This window comes from Agelaius tricolor, unplaced genomic scaffold, assembly GCF_023055355.1.
Source record: "Agelaius tricolor isolate 1412-34295 unplaced genomic scaffold, bAgeTri1.0.p SCAF_17, whole genome shotgun sequence".
NCBI lineage: Eukaryota > Metazoa > Chordata > Aves > Passeriformes > Icteridae > Agelaius > Agelaius tricolor.
The window spans coordinates 5,377,473-5,395,061 of record NW_027269277.1 but is presented as its reverse complement, the minus strand read 5'-3'; the positions used below and the strand labels follow the sequence as shown (position 1 = coordinate 5,395,061).

General features: G+C 46.6%; 1 protein-coding gene across 1 annotated transcript in view; it reads right to left on the bottom strand.

Moving 5' to 3' along the window:
• Nucleotides 1-7,822: 7,822 nt before the first annotated feature.
• LOC139597185 (fibronectin type-III domain-containing protein 3a-like) overlaps nucleotides 7,823-17,589 on the bottom strand; it is a 39,359-nt gene continuing 29,592 nt past the window's right edge. The window contains 13 exon segments of the mRNA XM_071442215.1: nucleotides 7,823-10,326; nucleotides 10,918-11,039; nucleotides 11,714-11,880; nucleotides 12,403-12,615; nucleotides 13,089-13,369; nucleotides 13,717-13,866; nucleotides 14,390-14,503; nucleotides 14,978-15,153; nucleotides 15,697-15,802; nucleotides 15,902-16,020; nucleotides 16,325-16,393; nucleotides 16,882-17,020; nucleotides 17,335-17,421. Coding sequence (XP_071298316.1) covers nucleotides 10,009-10,326; nucleotides 10,918-11,039; nucleotides 11,714-11,880; nucleotides 12,403-12,615; nucleotides 13,089-13,369; nucleotides 13,717-13,866; nucleotides 14,390-14,503; nucleotides 14,978-15,153; nucleotides 15,697-15,802; nucleotides 15,902-16,020; nucleotides 16,325-16,393; nucleotides 16,882-17,020; nucleotides 17,335-17,421 — 2,061 coding nt within the window. The 3' untranslated portion in view covers nucleotides 7,823-10,008.

Here is a 17,589-nt window from a genome sequence, read left to right as displayed (position 1 = left end):
AAATTGCCGTAAGGCAAAAATGCCGTAAAAGCGCTAAAATTGCAGTAAAAAATAATGCCATAAAATGGCGAAAATTGCCCTAAAAAAAAATGCCGTAAAATCAAGAAAATTGCCCTAAAAAAAAAACCCCGTAAAATCGCATAAATTGCCCTATAAAAAACATGCCGTAAAATCAGGAAAATTGCCCTAAAAAATGCCGTAAAATCGCAAAAAATTGCCGGAAAATTGCGAAAATTGCCGTAAAAAAACCATGCCGTAAAATCGCAAAAATTGCCGTAAAAAAAAATTGCCGAAAAAATCACGAAAATTGCCCTAAAAAAATGCCGTAAAATCTCGAAAATTGCCGTAAAAAAAAATTGCCGAAAAAATCGCGAAAATTGCCCCAAAAAAAAAATGCCGTAAAATCGCATAGATTGCCCTATAAAAAACATGCCGTAAAATCGAAAAAATTTCCTTAAAAAAACCATGCCGTAAAATCGCGAAAATTGCCCTAAAAAAAGGCCGTAAAATCGCAAAAATTTGCTGTAGAAAAATTGCCGTAAAATTGCAAAAGTTGCCGTAAAAAAACCATGCCGTAAAATCGCAAAAATTGCCGAAAAAATCGCGAAAATTGCCGTAAAAAAAAGTGCCGTAAAATCGCATAGATTGCCCTAAAAAAAATGCCGTAAAATCGCGAAAATTGCCGTAAAAAAAAGTGCCGTAAAATCGCGAAAATTGCCCTAAAAAAAAATGCCGTAAAATAGCATAAATTGCCCTATGAAAAACATGCCGTAAAATCAGGAAAATAGCCCTAAAAAAAAAGCGCCGTAAAATCACAAAAAATTTGCTGTAAAAAAATTGCCGTAAAATTGCAAAAATTGCCGTAAAAAAACCATGCCGGAAAATCGCAAAAATTGCCGTAAAAAAAATTGCCAAGAAAATCGCCCTAAAAAAAAAAAGCCGTAAAATTGCGAAAATTGCCGTAAAAAAACCATGCCGTAAAATCGCAAAAATTGCCGTAAAAAAAAATTGCCGAAAAATCACGAAAATTGCCCTAAAAAAATGCCGTAAAATCTCGAAAATTGCCGTAAAAAACATGCCGTAGAATCGCAAAAATTGCCGTAAAAAAATTGCCGAAAAAATCGTGAAAATTGACCTAAAAAAAAATTGGCGTAAAATCGAAAAAAATTGCCGTAAAACAATTGCCGTAAAACCGCGAAAATTGCCGTAAAAGAAACATGCCGTAAAATCGCGAAAATTGCCTTAAAAAAAAAGTGCCGTAAAAATCGCATAAATTGCCCTATGAAAAACATGCCGTAAAATCAGGAAAATAGCCCTAAAAAAAAAGCGCCGTAAAATCGCAAAAATTTGCCGTAAAAAAATTGCCGTAAAATTGCCGTAAAATTGCCGTAAAATTGCCGTAAAAAACATGCCGTAAAAACGCAAAAAAGTTGCCGTAAAATCGGGAAAATAGCCGTAAAGCGCGACTGTCGTAAAAGGTGCCGTAAAGCGCGACTATCGTAAAAGGTGCCGTAAAGCGCGACTGTCGTAAAAGCTGCCGTAAAGCGCGACTGTCGTAAAAGCTGCCGTAAAGTGCGACTGTCGTAAAAGCTGCCGTAAAGTGCGACTGTCGTAAAAGGTGCCGTAAAGCAAAACTGTCGTAAAAGGTGCCGTAAAGCAAAACTGTCGTAAAAGGTGCCGTAAAGCAAAACTGTCGTAAAAGGTGCCGTAAAGCAAAACTGTCGTAAAAGGTGCCGTAAAGCAAAACTGTCGTAAAAGGTGCCGTAAAGCAAAACTGCCGTAAAAGGTGCCGTAAAGCGCGACTGTCGTAAAAGCTGCCGTAAAGCGCGACTGTCGTAAAAGCTGCCGTAAAGCGCGACTGTCGTAAAAGCTGCCGTAAAGCGCGACTGTCGTAAAAGCTGCCGTAAAGCGCGACTGTCGTAAAAGCTGCCGTAAAGTGCGACTGTCGTAAAAGGTGCCGTAAAGCAAAACTGTCGTAAAAGGTGCCGTAAAGTAAAACTGTCGTAAAAGGTGCCGTAAAGTGCGACTGTCGTAAAAGGTGCCGTAAAGCAAAACTGTCGTAAAAGCTGCCGTAAAGCAAAACTGTCGTAAAAGCTGCCGTAAAGTGCGACTGTCGTAAAAGGTGCCGTAAAGCAAAACTGTCGTAAAAGCTGCCGTAAAGTGCGACTGTCGTAAAAGGTGCCGTAAAGCAAAACTGTCGTAAAAGCTGCCGTAAAGTGCGACTGTCGTAAAAGGTGCCGTAAAGCAAAACTGTCGTAAAAGCTGCCGTAAAGTGCGACTGTCGTAAAAGGTGCCGTAAAGCAAAACTGTCGTAAAAGGTGCCGTAAAGTGCGACTGTCGTAAAAGGTGCCGTAAAGCAAAACTGTCGTAAAAGGTGCCGTAAAGCAAAACTGTCGTAAAAGGTGCCGTAAAGCAAAACTGTCGTAAAAGCTGCCGTAAAGCGCGACTGTCGTAAAAGGCTGCCGTAAAGTGCGACTGTCGTGAAAGGCTGCCGTAAAGTGCGACTGTCGTGAAAGGCTGCCGTAAAGTGCGACTGTCGTGAAAGGCTGCCGTAAAGTGCGACTGTCGTAAAAGGTGCCGTAAAGCAAAACTGTCGTAAAAGGTGCCGTAAAGTGCGACTGTCGTAAAAGGTGCCGTAAAGCAAAACTGTCGTAAAAGCTGCCGTAAAGTGCGACTGTCGTAAAAGGTGCCGTAAAGCGCGACTGTCGTAAAAGCTGCCGTAAAGTGCGACTGTCGTAAAAGGTGCCGTAAAGTGCGACTGTCGTAAAAGGTGCCGTAAAGCAAAACTGTCGTAAAAGCTGCCGTAAAGTGCGACTGTCGTAAAAGGCTGCCGTAAAGTGCGACTGTCGTGAAAGGCTGCCGTAAAGTGCGACTGTCGTAAAAGGTGCCGTAAAGCAAAACTGTCGTAAAAGCTGCCGTAAAGTGCGACTGTCGTAAAAGGTGCCGTAAAGCAAAACTGTCGTAAAAGCTGTCGTAAAGTGCGACTGTCGTAAAAGGTGCCGTAAAGCAAAACTGTCGTAAAAGCTGCCGTAAAGTGCGACTGCCGTTAAAAAGGGCCACGAAGCAGCATTGTTGTAAAGCACTTTATTAGTATCACCCACCGGGATTTGGCTGCAGCGGAGCTGATTCCAGCTTGCAGGGCGCTAGTTCTTTGCTGCGAGGGGGATGCCCACAGCAGCTGCCCCGCTGAGCTCTGCTCCTGCTGCGAGTCTGGAACGGGACCCGCCCGTCACCTCCCGGTCGGACTCCGCGGCTCCAATACCCGCTGTCTCGTTGATCCCTGCCGCCCTGCCCCCCGCCCTCGCGGTCGCCACACCCGGCCCCAGCCACCCTTTCAGACGTCGCGGCCCCTCCCAGCACTCCCGCCATCCCCACCTTTGCCATCCCCGCCTTTGCTATCCCTTTGGTCCCTGCTGTCCCGGCCACTGCGGTCCCCGCCCCCTGTTTTTTTATCCTCACGCCCTCGGCACGTAAACCCGCCTCTACGAGTCCACCCACCCGCGTCACCGCGGCCCCCCCCCTCCTGTCTCAGTTGATGCCGCTTCTTCCGCCCCCCACGTCCCCCTCGCCCCCTTTGCCCTCACAGCGCCGGCGGTGGCCCACGTTCTGTCGCTGCTGTGTCTTTGCAGTCCCCTGCGGCTCCCGGATCGGCGGCTCCGAGCGCTCCTGGCGCGGCCGCGCTGGTGTCCCTAGTGCACGTTCCCCCCCCCCAACCCTGGCGTTCAAGCGCACGCAGCACACCCCAAGCTGCCCACGGGCCCCGCGGCAGGGCGGACGCCCACGGCTAAACCTGTCCCTGCCGGTCTTTCGGCGCCATCCCCTGGTCCCAGCACAGCACCGCTTGCGTCGGGACCGGGGCGCCCCAGCACCCCGTGCTGCCGCGGCGTCATCCCCCGATCCCGGCACAGCACCACTTTCGCCGTAGCTTTGGTACAGCCCGGTCCTGGTTCCGAGCCGCTGCGTGCCGCTGTCCAGCCACAGCCGGCATCCCTGTGCCCTGTCGCGCCACTTCTGCCGCCACCGGGTCTATACACGGTACCAGAGCAGGCGAAAACTGCAGCGCTGTGCATGTATCCTTCCGCGTCTCTCCCTCTGCCGGGCACCGAGAGATCCCTCCGCAGGGCGGAACTCTGCACAACCTGGTGTGCCTCCGCGTTTTCGCCTCCCACACTCCTAGCACCCAGTGGGACTACTTTGTGTCACTTTTCGTCTGTACAGCCACATCCATGCACACAAACCGGGCAGCGAGGAGGAGGAGGAGGCTGGAATATGACAGCTGCTTTTATAAATACAGGACAGAGAGAGAATTATTTTGGCCCTGCAAATGCCAACCCTTTGATCCCAACACAAAAGAATTTCGAAAAAGAACTGTTCCCAAATAGCTCCAGAGTCTCCCCCAGTGTTTGAGACAGATTTCTCGACCCAAAATGAGATAACTTTGAAAATTCGCCAGCATTAATGCCAAAATTAGAAAACTCACAAAAATCTTTGGATAATTTTTAACTAATAGACTGGTGTGAAAAACGCCAATCATTTGTTTTTAAAATTTTTAAAAGTTTAATAGTAATAAAATGGTTATAAAAATAGTAATACAATTAGAGTAATAATAATTTGGACAATTTGAATTAGGACAATATGAGACAATAGAGACAGAGTTACGGATGTCCATGTACCTTTTTCTGGGCAGCACGAGCCCGAAAAAGGACCCACGTTAACAGAGGATTAACCCTTAAAAGCAATAACCTGTTGCATATTCATACACTTCATACATGATGCATAAATTCCATTCAAACACCGGATTCTGTCTGGTCATCATCAACTTCTTCCTTCTAATCCTAACAGTGCCTTGGAGGTGGGAAGAAGTTTGTTTCTTCTGATAAGAGAGCAATAAATTCTTTTTCTCTGAAAAATTTAGGTGTCCTGTGGCTGCTATCTCGCTGCAAGTCCTTTCTTTAAAAGAAGTATCTTACATAGCATCGTTTCTATTTTAACAGTTTTTGTAACCTAAAAATATATTTAACACACTACTTAAGAGAATTAATACAGCATTACTTTCTAACACAACACATATAATATTCATTTTAATATTTGCGAAAAGCCAATCATAAAATACATGCATTTTTCACAAAATTACCCAAGGGGATTACACAAGGAAGAAATATAAAAACAGTTGTAACACATAAAATGAAAGATCTTAATTTCTTCTAATACATTAATATGATTCCTATTAGTGAAAAAAAGAGAGCATAAATTATCTGTTATATTTCTGTAAGGACCACATTTGCTGATATTTAGGGATAAAAGATCCACTTCAGCTAGAAAAAGGATGAGGAAAAGCTACTTTGCCTTTTCAGTTCTCAGGAGGAAGCAAAAACACAGGGGAATCAGGCAAATAGTTATAAATCCAGGTTAACCTTTGGAAGGCAGTGAGGTCCTTCTGTTTTCCCTTGTTACCCATTTGAAAAGTTCAAAACCTTTTTTTAATTAAAAAAAGATGGTTATTTTCATGCATGAGCATGTTATTACAAACCTGAATTTTTAAACAGGTGCAAGAATGTTAAACCATTAGATTACAACAAACAGCATTTCCATTGTTTGATCTATGGTTCCCTTTATTAAATCCAGTCTAATTTTCCCAGTCCCTCCAGGCAGCAGCACTGGAGCACTTGAGCCAAACATGGCCAAGGTGCCCAGTGCTGGCAGGAGGCAAATCCAGGGATTGGACAGTGGGAGTTTGCACTGCTCCTGGAATCCCAGACCTGGAGCTGTGCTTCAGAGAGCCCAGGAGATGCTGCCTCACTCAAACCTCATTTAAAGCTCAGCATCCTCCCTGCTCCCTTGGAGTTATTGCTGCTCCCTTAGCTGCTCTTCCTTAGCACTATTATTATTATTATGTTATTGTTACTATTATTGTAAACTCCCACTCCATGTCTTCCATAGCCCTTTGCCTCCCAGAGGTGGTGCTTTAGGAAGCCCCTCCAGCCTGGGAAGGGCTTTTGGCTCCAGACACGTTCCCAGTGCCCAGGAGCAGCAGGACCTGTGCTGCTCCCAGCAGGTGAGGCAGAGGTGTCTTTCCATCCTTCCCTGCTGCACTTTGGCCTTTTGAGGGGTCTTTGGGGGTCTGAGGGAGAAGTTCTTTGTCACTCCAGGGCAGAATTAGCCCTGGTCCCACTAAAAGCAGGAGAATTCATTTTATCCTTGTTTTTGGATACACATTTTATGTTTTCTCTCTGTTGCTGACACCGTGTGGTGAAGCAGCAGCTCCCAACCTTGTCAGTGCTGCTCCCTGGAATAGTAATAATTCCTGCTGATGTCCAACCTAACCCTCCCCTGGCACAGCTTGAGGCCATTTCCTCTCCTGTCCCTGTTCCCTGGGAGCAGAGCCTCCCCTGGCTGTCCCCTCCCATCAGGGAGCTGTGCAGAGCCACAAGATCTCCCCTGAGCCTCCTTTTCTGCAGGATAAAAACACAATGACACATTCCATGGGCACCACACGCTGGCCCAATGGAAGAGCAGCCACCCTTCCCCTCTGCTCAGCCACTGGGGCTGTTTTCAGCGTTGGAAAACAGGAAATGGGGTCACGGTGTGTCCTGGCCCGGCGCCGAAGCCTCCATCTGCCGCGGGTCGTTCACCCTGGGCAGCTGTAGCCAGCTGGGATCCTCTGCTGGAGAAACCAGAGCACAGCCTGGGCACGTGGCTCTGCTCAGGGTGCAGGAGTTAAATCCCATACATTTGAAATCCCTGGAAGTGTTCAAGGCTGGGATGGATAGGGCTTGGAGCAACCTGGAATAGAGGAAGGTGTCCCTGTCTGGCTGGGAGGGGAACAAGATGAGCTTTAAGGTCCCTCCCAACCCGACCTATTCCATGATTCTATGAAATTTCACTGGGAATTTCTTCCCAGACGGGATTTGTTGAGGTGTTCAGGGTACAGCTATGCAGAGCCTTGGCACAAGGACAGCTTTTCTTGTTGGGAGGTGTCCAAATCTGCAAGAACAACCCCAGCCAGTGCTTCTGCCTCTTGGAAAGGGCAGCAGGAATCTCCCTAACGTCAGATCTGGGATTTGCTGGACAATGCAGTGCCTGTGCTCAGCTCTGACCTTTCCAGCACTAATCCCACACTATTTGGCTCCACAAAACTGGCATTTGAGCAGTCCTTGGGAGCAGAAGAGCTGCAAAGAGCCAAGCTCTAAGGAGGAAGAGGAGGAGGAGGTTTCTTTTGTAGCTGATCCCTCTCATTTCTGCTAGAGCCCCATTCCTGGGTTCTGGAGGAATTCTGAGGACTGTGAGGACACATCCTGCTGCTGGGTGTCCCCGCTCCCTCTGGCCCTGTGCTCCCAGCTTCCCAGAGGGATTCCCTCACACTGGCCCCCACTCCACTTGCCTCCTCCACCCCAGCATTTCCAGCTCCTCACCCCTGATTGTTCCTCAAGTGGAAAGTTTACCCAGGCTGAGTGTCCAGCTGTCTCTTGGGGAATGATGGTCAAATAAAGCCTTTCCCATCTTCATCAGATCATTAAGGCACTGTCAGACAAAATTCCGCACTCAGCAGCAAATGCTGGGGAAAAGCTCAAGGGGGAAAAGCCCTGAGTCAACACAAAATGATGGAAAACTGGCAATCAGCCCCAAAGTATTCAGTTTCCAGTATCAAAGAACTGTTCTACCTCACCTGGGAACTGCAGGTCCTTCCTGCAGTGTGAGGAGGAATGGAAGTGATATTCCAAGGCTCCCAAGTTAATTCAGCTCTTAATGAGCATATTCCCTTCCCTTACATTACACATGACACAAGTGACACTAAATCCCACAAAACCACAGGAGCTTGGAGTCAAATTTGAATACATTTGTATTATTTATTGGCTGTATTAAATATATTATCTATTTGATAGTTACAATTTAGTAATACAATGCATGGCAGCTTTAACATACGTTTGAGATACCTCAAAAATGACAATACAAGAAAACCGAGGATACCTAAAATACATTAATGCCACGAGGGTACATCCTTCTGGAATGGACAACAGCTGATGGAAAATCCATATTGCAGTAGAAATCCCAGATATTTTCTGGAAATATGAGCATTTTGTGGCAATCACAAAAGGATTCGATTTCATTTTTTAGCAGTGGTGACTTGTTAGTATTTACTCTGCAATCCTAATTTCAGGACTATTATTGCCAAATAAACCTCTACAAGTTGGTTCTAAGGAGTTAAAAAAGAACCCTTTGGCAACGGAGATTTGCTGCAGGCAGTTTATCTGCTAAAGGGAGACTATGAGGAAAATAAAGACAGATTGTAAACTCTTCTGCAAACTAGAGACTAATATCTGTATAAAACTCTGACACTGGAGGGAGAGATTTCTATGATATAATAAATGATTAACTTAAAGTTCTGCTACAAGTAGAACAATACATTCAAACATACATTTTTTTTCTTTCCAGGACTTTTAATCAAAATAAATAGAGTACAAAAATGAAGAGTACGTTTTGAAAAGATTAATTTCAGATTGCACCATCGATCTACTGTGAAGAGGATTAAGTGATACTAGGTCATAATTTAGGTTTTCCACATCTGAAATACAACACAATGCCTCAAACTCTAACACAACGTTATTCCTCAACTGCTGTAGGAGAAAGACCCTTAAAAGTGATTAATTAATTACTGGAAACACATCGCCTGTAGCTCTGTCACATCCACCCTCCCACCCACAAGTGCATCGTTCTGATGGCCCAAATGGAACCACAGACTTTGCAAAATACCCTAAATCTACCGTTCTGTGGCATGTTCCAAATGCTGTTGGCAAGACCCATCCTGAAAACATTGGAAATTTCTGAGTTCCAGCTTTCAAAAGCTTTGATCTAACGGAGCCAGGGGCTGCCAGGCTCCTCCTCAGGGATTCACAAGCAGATGGAACACAACAGTCAAATGTAGTGCACAGTGTCCACAAAAATATCCCCCAGCCGACCAGGACGAGTTTCAGACAAGTTCATAGCAGGCTGAACATTCCCAACAGGAAAACCATGGAATGTGAAGCTGCTACCACTGGGATAGCAAGTTTAAAACATCGTATAAATGTTATCTAAAAAGAGTTCTCTCACGTACAATTTGCTCGTTGGGGTTAAGTTAGAAGGGCACCCAAAGCAGGCTGAACTTTTTATTTTTTAGGTTAATAATAGTACAAAAACATTTGCTCAGTTTGAGCCAAATAGTGTAACATTTATCATAAATGCACTCTTTCTCTTCAAAGACAACTCCTGTGCTGTTCTGAGCACGCTGCACAGGGAATTACTTTTCTCTCAGGCACTGAGAGTGAAATGTGGATTGGGCCAAAGCTGCTCAGGACAGCAGGAACATTCCGGGCAGAGCCTTTCCTGGGCATCCCGGCCAAGCGCCACGTCCTGCTGGCATTGGTTTGGATTAAAACCCTAAAAAACCCTGGCACCCTCTACTCCAACACTTGAAATGATTATTACTGAATCCCAAGTATTAAAATAACTGTAAAGTAGTAATATCACTAAGTCAATATTCTGCTTTCCTTCTACAGTCTAGTAAATGTGGTATGCTCTAGTAGGCTCTGCAGTTCTGCTCTAAGCTCAAAGCACTTGTGCTGCTGGATTTCATGGATATCAAACTACAGCGAAACTCGATGGAACAGCCATCGCCTCCCGCTGCTCTGGTGGTGCTGGCAGAGGACTGTTCTAGCAATGCCTTCCCTCTCCAGCTGGCTGGGATGGGGAGAGAGGAGGAGCGCGCACACACCCCTCCAGTGTGCACCGTAAGGCAGCTGATTGCTGTTCTCTAACAGCTCACCCTGATTGCAGAGGCCCCAGGATCACCCTTTCTACAGGAAATCTGTGTCCAGCATTTGGAAAGGATCTGCTGAGCCAGCCTCGCCGGCAGCCAGCAGCAGGAGCGGGAACGCACGGAGCGAGGGGTTCCCAGTTAGGATTTCACTGAACTACCCATAAATACCCCAGAGAGCTCTGTACAGACAGCTGAGCGGGGCCAGCTCTGCCCTACTTGATGACAAAGTACTGGATGACCACGGCGAAGAGGATGGCGACCACGGCGAAGCCGCAGAGCAGCGCGATGGCGATGGCGCGCTCCTCGCGCAGCCGCTTCCCGCTCTGCGCCAGCTCCGTGCCCACCGGGGCGGCCGTGGGGCCCGGCTCCCGGCGCTGGCAGCAGAACACGGTGCTGGGGCTGTAGGGGCCGCAGAGCTCCGGGCAGCCCGGCGGGTCGTGGCACTGGCGGCTGGCGCAGACGCGCGCGCGGTACTCACAGTTCGTCTGCGCGGCCGGCAGCCGGAAGCACGGCTCGGGGCCCTTGTACACCTGGCAGGAGACAGAAGCTGCTTCAGTCGGGAGCAGAGCACTCAGCACCAGCACCTGGAACTGCCTGTCCTGCTCCAGGGATGTGGGCACAGCCTGGAGTTGCCCTCCTCTCCCCAGCTTTGTAAAATCCTCTCCTGACAATTCACAATTCATTGAAGTTTCCTGCTACACCCCCACACTGAGGCCTCACTTGGGCTGGGAGGCTCAGAAAGAAGAAAAATCATCCTGCATTTTCTTCCCTAAAGCTCCTCCAGCAACGTGGACTCTCTGATTAGCAGAGGCAGTGGTACCACAGACCATCAGGATTAATAATCAAGCGCCAAAAGAATTGGGAGAACAGGATAAAGCAGTGCTCACCCACTTCATGCTTTCTGAAATGAAAAGTCTCCCTGTAACCTCCCCAAACAGAATTTCAACCTTCAAATCATGGAATCACAGCATGGTTTGGGTTGGAAGAGACCTTAAAGCCCATCTCATTCCACCCTCTGCCATGGGCAGGGACACCTTCCACAAGAAATATTCAAACCTTTCTTTGGTAATAATTTCTCCCAGGAAAAACCCCTCACATTCCTGAAGCTGTATAAAAGGTACCTGATCAAACTCTCTGCCAGCAGCAAGCTGAAGGATGTAAACAATGGAATCTCCTTTCATCGGCTGTAGAGGCTCCCATGTGATTTCAAAAGTGTTTTCTTCCAGCTGAATCACTTTGGGTGCTGCAAAAGAGTGACTTGTTGGTGTTTTAGAAAAAGAACAATGGTCTCTACATATGTACAGCTGTCATGATAAGAGGCAATTTATTCCAATAATATAAAGCATTTGTTTCTTTCTTTTTCTTTTATTTGATGACATGAGCTTAAAAAATGATCATTGCTATGTGTAGGTTATACTTGTTGGTCTTTTTGAGCTGTCAAGGTGAGCCCATGTTTGTAAAAGAGGAACTTCCAAGTCACTACAGAACTCGGCATTTCTGCCTATGTGCAGAGCTGAAATTATGTTCTAACCACGGTCCAGTCAATCAATATTGCTGCAGGCACTCAGCACTCTGACCTTCACAGTGACTTTAATGATGACCTTTAATGTCCATGTTAGAAAGTGAAGATCAGAGGAATTAACTGCGCCCTCATTTGCCTACACACTGCTGTAACTTTGATGGATAACCCTGCAAAATGCCCTTCCAGCTGAGCAAAGGTAGGAATGCTCAGTTCAGGGGTGAAGAGCTGCAGTGCAGGAGGTGATGACAACAAAAGAGCCCTTCTCCCACCCAGACAAAGCCCCTCAGAGAGAGTTTGTTTCTCTGTCCCTTCAAAGGCTGGCTGAGGGTCAGCTTGTAGGATCCAATCCTGCCCACCAGTGGCTTGCAGCAGTTGCCAGGGCAGTGCCAGCTCACCTTTGAGAGGTGCAGGTGGAGACTTGGTGGTGGTGAAAGCACAGACCTCCGAGAAGGCTCCTTCCCCTGCGTCGTTGTACGCCTGGATGCGGAAATGGTACGTGGTGGATTCACTGAGCCTCTGCACCTTGTAGGTGTGACAGGGACCATTGTAGACTGTCACAAACCTGGGGGACACAGAACACACACACAGTTACCCAGCAATCACCAATGTGTAGGGCAGTATCAGACCTGAAACACTCGGATTTGAGTTAAGGACAAAGAAGTGATGCTGCATTCTGGGTGTCCCAGCTTTCTTCCCACTGAGGCTGCAGAACCCAACTCCTCTGAATCAAGAGAACAACCCTTGAATATCCAAAATAAATTGAAATTTCTAGTTAAAGAACAGCTGGTCAACCCCTCTTTCTTATATGCAGGCCCAACTTTGTTTTTCAATGTCCAAAAATTACCCTGCCAGCACAGGACGGTGGTAAGGTATTTATTCCTTAAATAGTATTTACTGTTTACAGGCAGCAGAAGTGCAAGTTGTTGACATAATTTCTGGTTGAAAGATGGGATGCAAAACTGCAAAAGGGCAAACTCTGGGATGCCCAAATGACTCAGTGGTGCAAACAGAATGGAGAATAACATAAAACACCTTAAAAACTTGACACGAAGTGGTAAAACCACAAGATCCTTAATGGTCTCACCTGCCAAACCTGTCCTCCATCTGCAAGTTGAACTGAGTAGGGTTGGGAATTAAAGCTCTGCTGGGCCCTTCTCCCCATTTCAGTTTAAGGCTCTGGTAGCTGAAGACAACACATTCCAGGTGGGGAGGGTCAGGAGGTAGTGGTTTGGTTTTGGCTTTCATGGAATGACTGAAAGGACCGACTCCAAAGCTGTTGATGGCCTGTACCCTGATCCTGGGATGGGAGAGAGCAGCCACATGGTCACACAAAGTGCTGGGTAACAAAGCAGGAGTTAAAAGGTGTACAGAGTGTAACTCCAAACAGTAAAGCAATTAAGATGCAGTTAGAAATTAAATCTGAACTCAGCTCCAGCAAGACCGAGGTCACAGGATCCCCTGCTCTGCTCTTACCTGTCCATCCATCTTCTCACCACACACCTCAGCATCCCAATGAAAAATTCTAAACCCAGAAACCTTAAAGTCTTGGCTTTAAGACAGAATGTGAACCTTAACACCAACCACGATCTCACTCCTGACAATGTCATGGCTGGACTCTGGATATGACAATTTTAGGAGTTTTTTTGGAGCTGCAGGATGAATTAGGCAAATAGTCTGCAAGCTGCAGGAAATATTGCTCTAAAAAATTAAAGCACTACCCTCTCAAAGGACTTTTAAATCCTACAAATGTGATTTCAGAATAATTCTTACCTGTACAGGGTGTCAGGCAGCAAATTCTCAAGGACATGGGTTGTGTTTCTCCCCACAGTGACCAGCTGCTTCTCCCCATACTCGATGTTGTAGCCTGTGATCTCTGCCCCGTGGCAGCAGGGCTCTTCCCACTGGATTGCAAGGCACGTGGAGAAAGGAGGGGAAATTTCCACCTGATCCTCTTCAAGTAAGTGGAGCACGGCCACGGCTGCGGGCACTGAGGGGGGCGTGGTGACCACACCCGTGTCCCCAAACAGCCCCACCCCAGCCACGTTCACAGCCTGAAAGACACCACACAGGAGTTACCACATCCCTGTTTTCCAAGCAGGCAGGCACAGCTCTCACAGCCTTCCGTGTGTTCTTAAAAGCAACGTGGAAGAGAGTGGAAAATCTCCTGAATAATTTGTCAACAGGGGAAAGCATCTGTAAAGCTGGTATTTCACAGCACACTGGATCTAAACTCTTACAGATTCAGGGAATGAGGAGGGACTGGGGGACAAGGGAAGTGTTTTTCCCAATTACCTTCTCTACTGCATGAGCAGGTGACAGCACATGACTTTACTCCTCTCTTAGCTGGAGTTTGTCCCCAGACTGCAAGTGCCCAGTGGCACCAAAAGGCTTTTCCTACCTGGACTCTGCAGTAATAGGTGGTTGCAGGTGTGAGCCCCTTGACCTCATAGCTCTGGCAGGGGCCAGTGTAGATGATGTGCATGGAGCCCTCCACCTGGCCCCAGTCCAGCCTGTACTCGGTGATTTCTGCTCCGTTGCACGCCGGGCTCTGCAGGGTGAGGGAGAAATTCTGCTCAGCTCTGGCACTTACACACCCCCAGCACCCAGGGGGGAGCTCTGTCACACTGAGACACTGGATGAGAGTCACAGAAAAGGTTGGAAAACACCTCCAAGATCATCAAATCCAACCTTTGGAAACAATGGGGTTAAAACCTGAGGTCTGTTTCAAGGGATTTTAAGTTAAAAGGCGACATGTGGCTGTAACACCACCACAGTTCACACCAGAATTCTGACTGTCCCACAATCTCTTACCACTTAAAAGAATTAATTCACTATAAATCAATTACCACACCATGAGGAGGGTTAAATGCCACCCAATATGTCCTGTTAATACTGCAATTAATAACTCCCAAAGTTTACAAACCCAACACAGACATCTATAAAGAACTGGGCTTAAAACATTCCACCTCTACACATGCTATTTCTCTAATTTCTGTGTATCATAAACGTGTCACTAAAATTCTAAAAGCCAGACACTAATTTGGGTGGTACTGGAAGCCATCAACACCTACCTCCCATGAAACCACAGCACAAGTTGCACTTTTGCAGGTTATCAGGGGTTTGCAGCACTGCTCAGGGGGTCCTGGAGCAGTGCAAAGCTCTGCCTTCTCAGAGTGGGGGCCAAACTGCAGGAAAACAACACTGCATGAGCACAGCAACAGCGCCAGGGCAAGAACTGATGTGCAAGTGAAGCAAACAAACTATTTTTAACTTGACAGGGAAGTAAACAGCAGAGCTCAGGGCTCAGTTTCCTTGCAGGTACTTGAAGCTGGCCCCATTCCCACAGCCAGGGTTTTGTAACTCCTCCCTCCCTCAGCCAGGATCTGCCTTCCAGCAGCAGCTGGGCACTGTTTCACAAACACTTCTATGCCACCAACGTTTATCCCACACTTCTCCCAGCCTGGCCTGGCTGGCACCCACCCTCCTCCACACAATGCTGCTCCCAGCACATCTGCAGAGCCTGAGCTCGGGGTAACACATCCAACAATTCCAAAGGCACAAACACCAAGAAGTTCACACCACTCACGCTACAGAAGCCCTCAGCAGCATCACTGCTGTCCCCTGTGTGGTGTCAGAGAGGTGCTGAGGGCAGTGCTCACCCCGACTCTGTTCCCTGCCCGCAGCCAGAAGCTGTAGCTCCTCCCTGGGAGCAGGTTGGTCACTCCAAACTCGGCTGCTGGGCCCTGGTAGAGCACCCTGCGCTCGTCCTGCTCCGAGCTGGCCATCTCCAGGAGGTACTCTGTGATCTCAGAGCCTCCATCCACAGCTGGGGGGCCTGGAAAACAAAAACAGATTGCATTCTCCTATTAATTTCTAAATTCCCTAAGTTATGGCAGGCTCTTGTCATGTGTCTGAGCAGAAATACTTCATGAAGCTTGCTTCAACCCCTCAGGTACTGATACTTAGTTTAAGATGGCCTTCATCAGGGCTTTTTCATGTATTTTGTACCTTCATTAATTTTTGCCTATCTTCTTTACTGAGGTAACAGCAAGAAAACAGGAGTTGATTTTTAAATTGCCAAGCAGGTGTCAATTGTCTGTCAGGGCAGACAGGAAGCTTTCTCACTGGAAAGTATTTATGTCTGCTTAAGTCTCACTATATCATCCTACCAGAGGTGGACAGAAGCTTTGGTCTTCTTAAAAAAAACCCCACAAAACAAACCAAAAACCCCACTGCAAACCCAAAAAACCCCAAAGGTCACGATCAGCATTTCTACATTTTTATTTTTACCTTTTTTTTTTCCCCTGATGAGTTCTATAGATTTTTGATTTGGATGACTGAAATCAGAGCAGTGTTTTACTCCAACTCTGGTGCTTACCCCACTGCAAAGTGATTTCCTTAGGCTTGGCTTTGCCCACCAGGGCTGGGGCAGGACAGGGCCCGGGGGGAACGGCCGCTGTGGTGACAGTCGTGACATCAGAGGCCTGCCAGGGACACAGACATTGCAGAGCACAGACAGAAAGCATTTTGCTAAAACATGAACAGGAATGGAACAGAAGCACCTTTCCCCTCCTGCTGCTCACCTGGCTCTCCCCACCTTTGCTGGCACAGGACACCCGGAGCCTGTAGGAGGTGCCAGGCCTGAGGTGGTCACAGACGTGCTCCCGCTGGGCTCCGCTGTAAATGGGCTCCCACCTCCCTCCTGGGGGAAGGAAAAGCACCTTAACCCTTCCAAACCTTTCTAAAATCACACCTGGAAATTCTCTCACACAATTATTAAGGTGGTCGAGCCAGAGAATCAATTTGAAATGATTAATTATACAGAGAACATGTACAACACACACACACATATGAAATCAGAAGTGACTGTTGGAGTAAAGCATCATTTAAGTTGGAAAACATCTCCAAAATCCAAGTCTAAACCATGTCTCACATCTAAATGTGAATTGAATATCTCCAGGGATGGAGACTGAGTACTGTATTAGTACCCAGAGGTGATTCCTTACCAACTGATGCCTCAGAGATTTCCAGAAAGTATTTAGAGATGTCTGATCCTCCATTATCCTTGGGGGGTTCTGAAAGAAATCAACACCTTAAGTTACAGATGATTTAATATCAAGGCAGTATTTTGTTATCAGCTTTTCCAGTGAACACATTCATATTCATTCAAACACAGCAAGAGAAACCAGTGTTTAATTATACAATACATTTTTCTGAGCAATTTTCCTCCTATTATTAATCATGATTATTCCAGGAAGAGTAACTGGGAAAACACTCCCAATTTCAGGTATCAGCTCTTATTTTTTAAGTGAACATAGGAATTATTTAAACATCACAGTAAACCCACAGGGGGGTTTAGGACAGCAGTGAGAGCTTCTCAGAAATGAATGAACACCACCAGTGTGCTTCCACAGCCCCAAAAGAAACCATTTTTGGGTAAGGCTGAGTATTTCTCCTGCAATAACAATACCTGCAGATACATAACCAGCCTGAGTTCCCTCTCATTTAATCAGAGAGAGGCTGCCCACACCCCAGCAGCACTGGGACACCCCAGGGCACCTACCCCACGTGACTCTCACACTGTGGGGATGGATCTTGCCCTTTATGACAGGTTTGCTGGGAGCTCCAGGTCTGTCAGGTTTGGTGCTGTGCTCCACCACCTCACTGGGGCTGCTTTTTCCTTCACTGTTGTAGGCAAAGAGCTGTTGGAGGAGGGAACAGAACAGAGAATAAATGGTTTAATGACAGCAGTATATGTTGATAATACATGAGGATAAACTTTATTTTAAAAAATCTATTAAAAACCCTACCAAAATAAAGACAATAATTTATACCAAAATTAGCTGGTGCAAAAAATCTGGTTTGTATTATTACTTCACCAAACCTACTCTAACAACTGCTAACTGTTGGCACAACAGGTGAATTCCTGCTGTCTCCATACAAAGCTGAAAAACTTGCTGGAAAATGCCAAAGCCCAGGAAAGCACAGGAAATTAGGAACAAACTATGGTACAAACCCTGAACTTATAGGATGTACTCCTCCTCAGGTTTCTTAAAGTGCATGAGAGCTCATCTCCATTGTACTGGGGCTGGAATCCATAGCCCTGGCAAGGAGGGAAGAAAAAGATGAACACAGTCACTGATTTTTAGGGTAAAACAAAACCCAGAGCGGGTAAATCACATTTTTTTAATCTTGAACTTCATTTCTCTCTCTGCCATGAATTCCATGCAATGCTTTATCTCTGCCATCAATTCCATGCAATGCTTTCTCT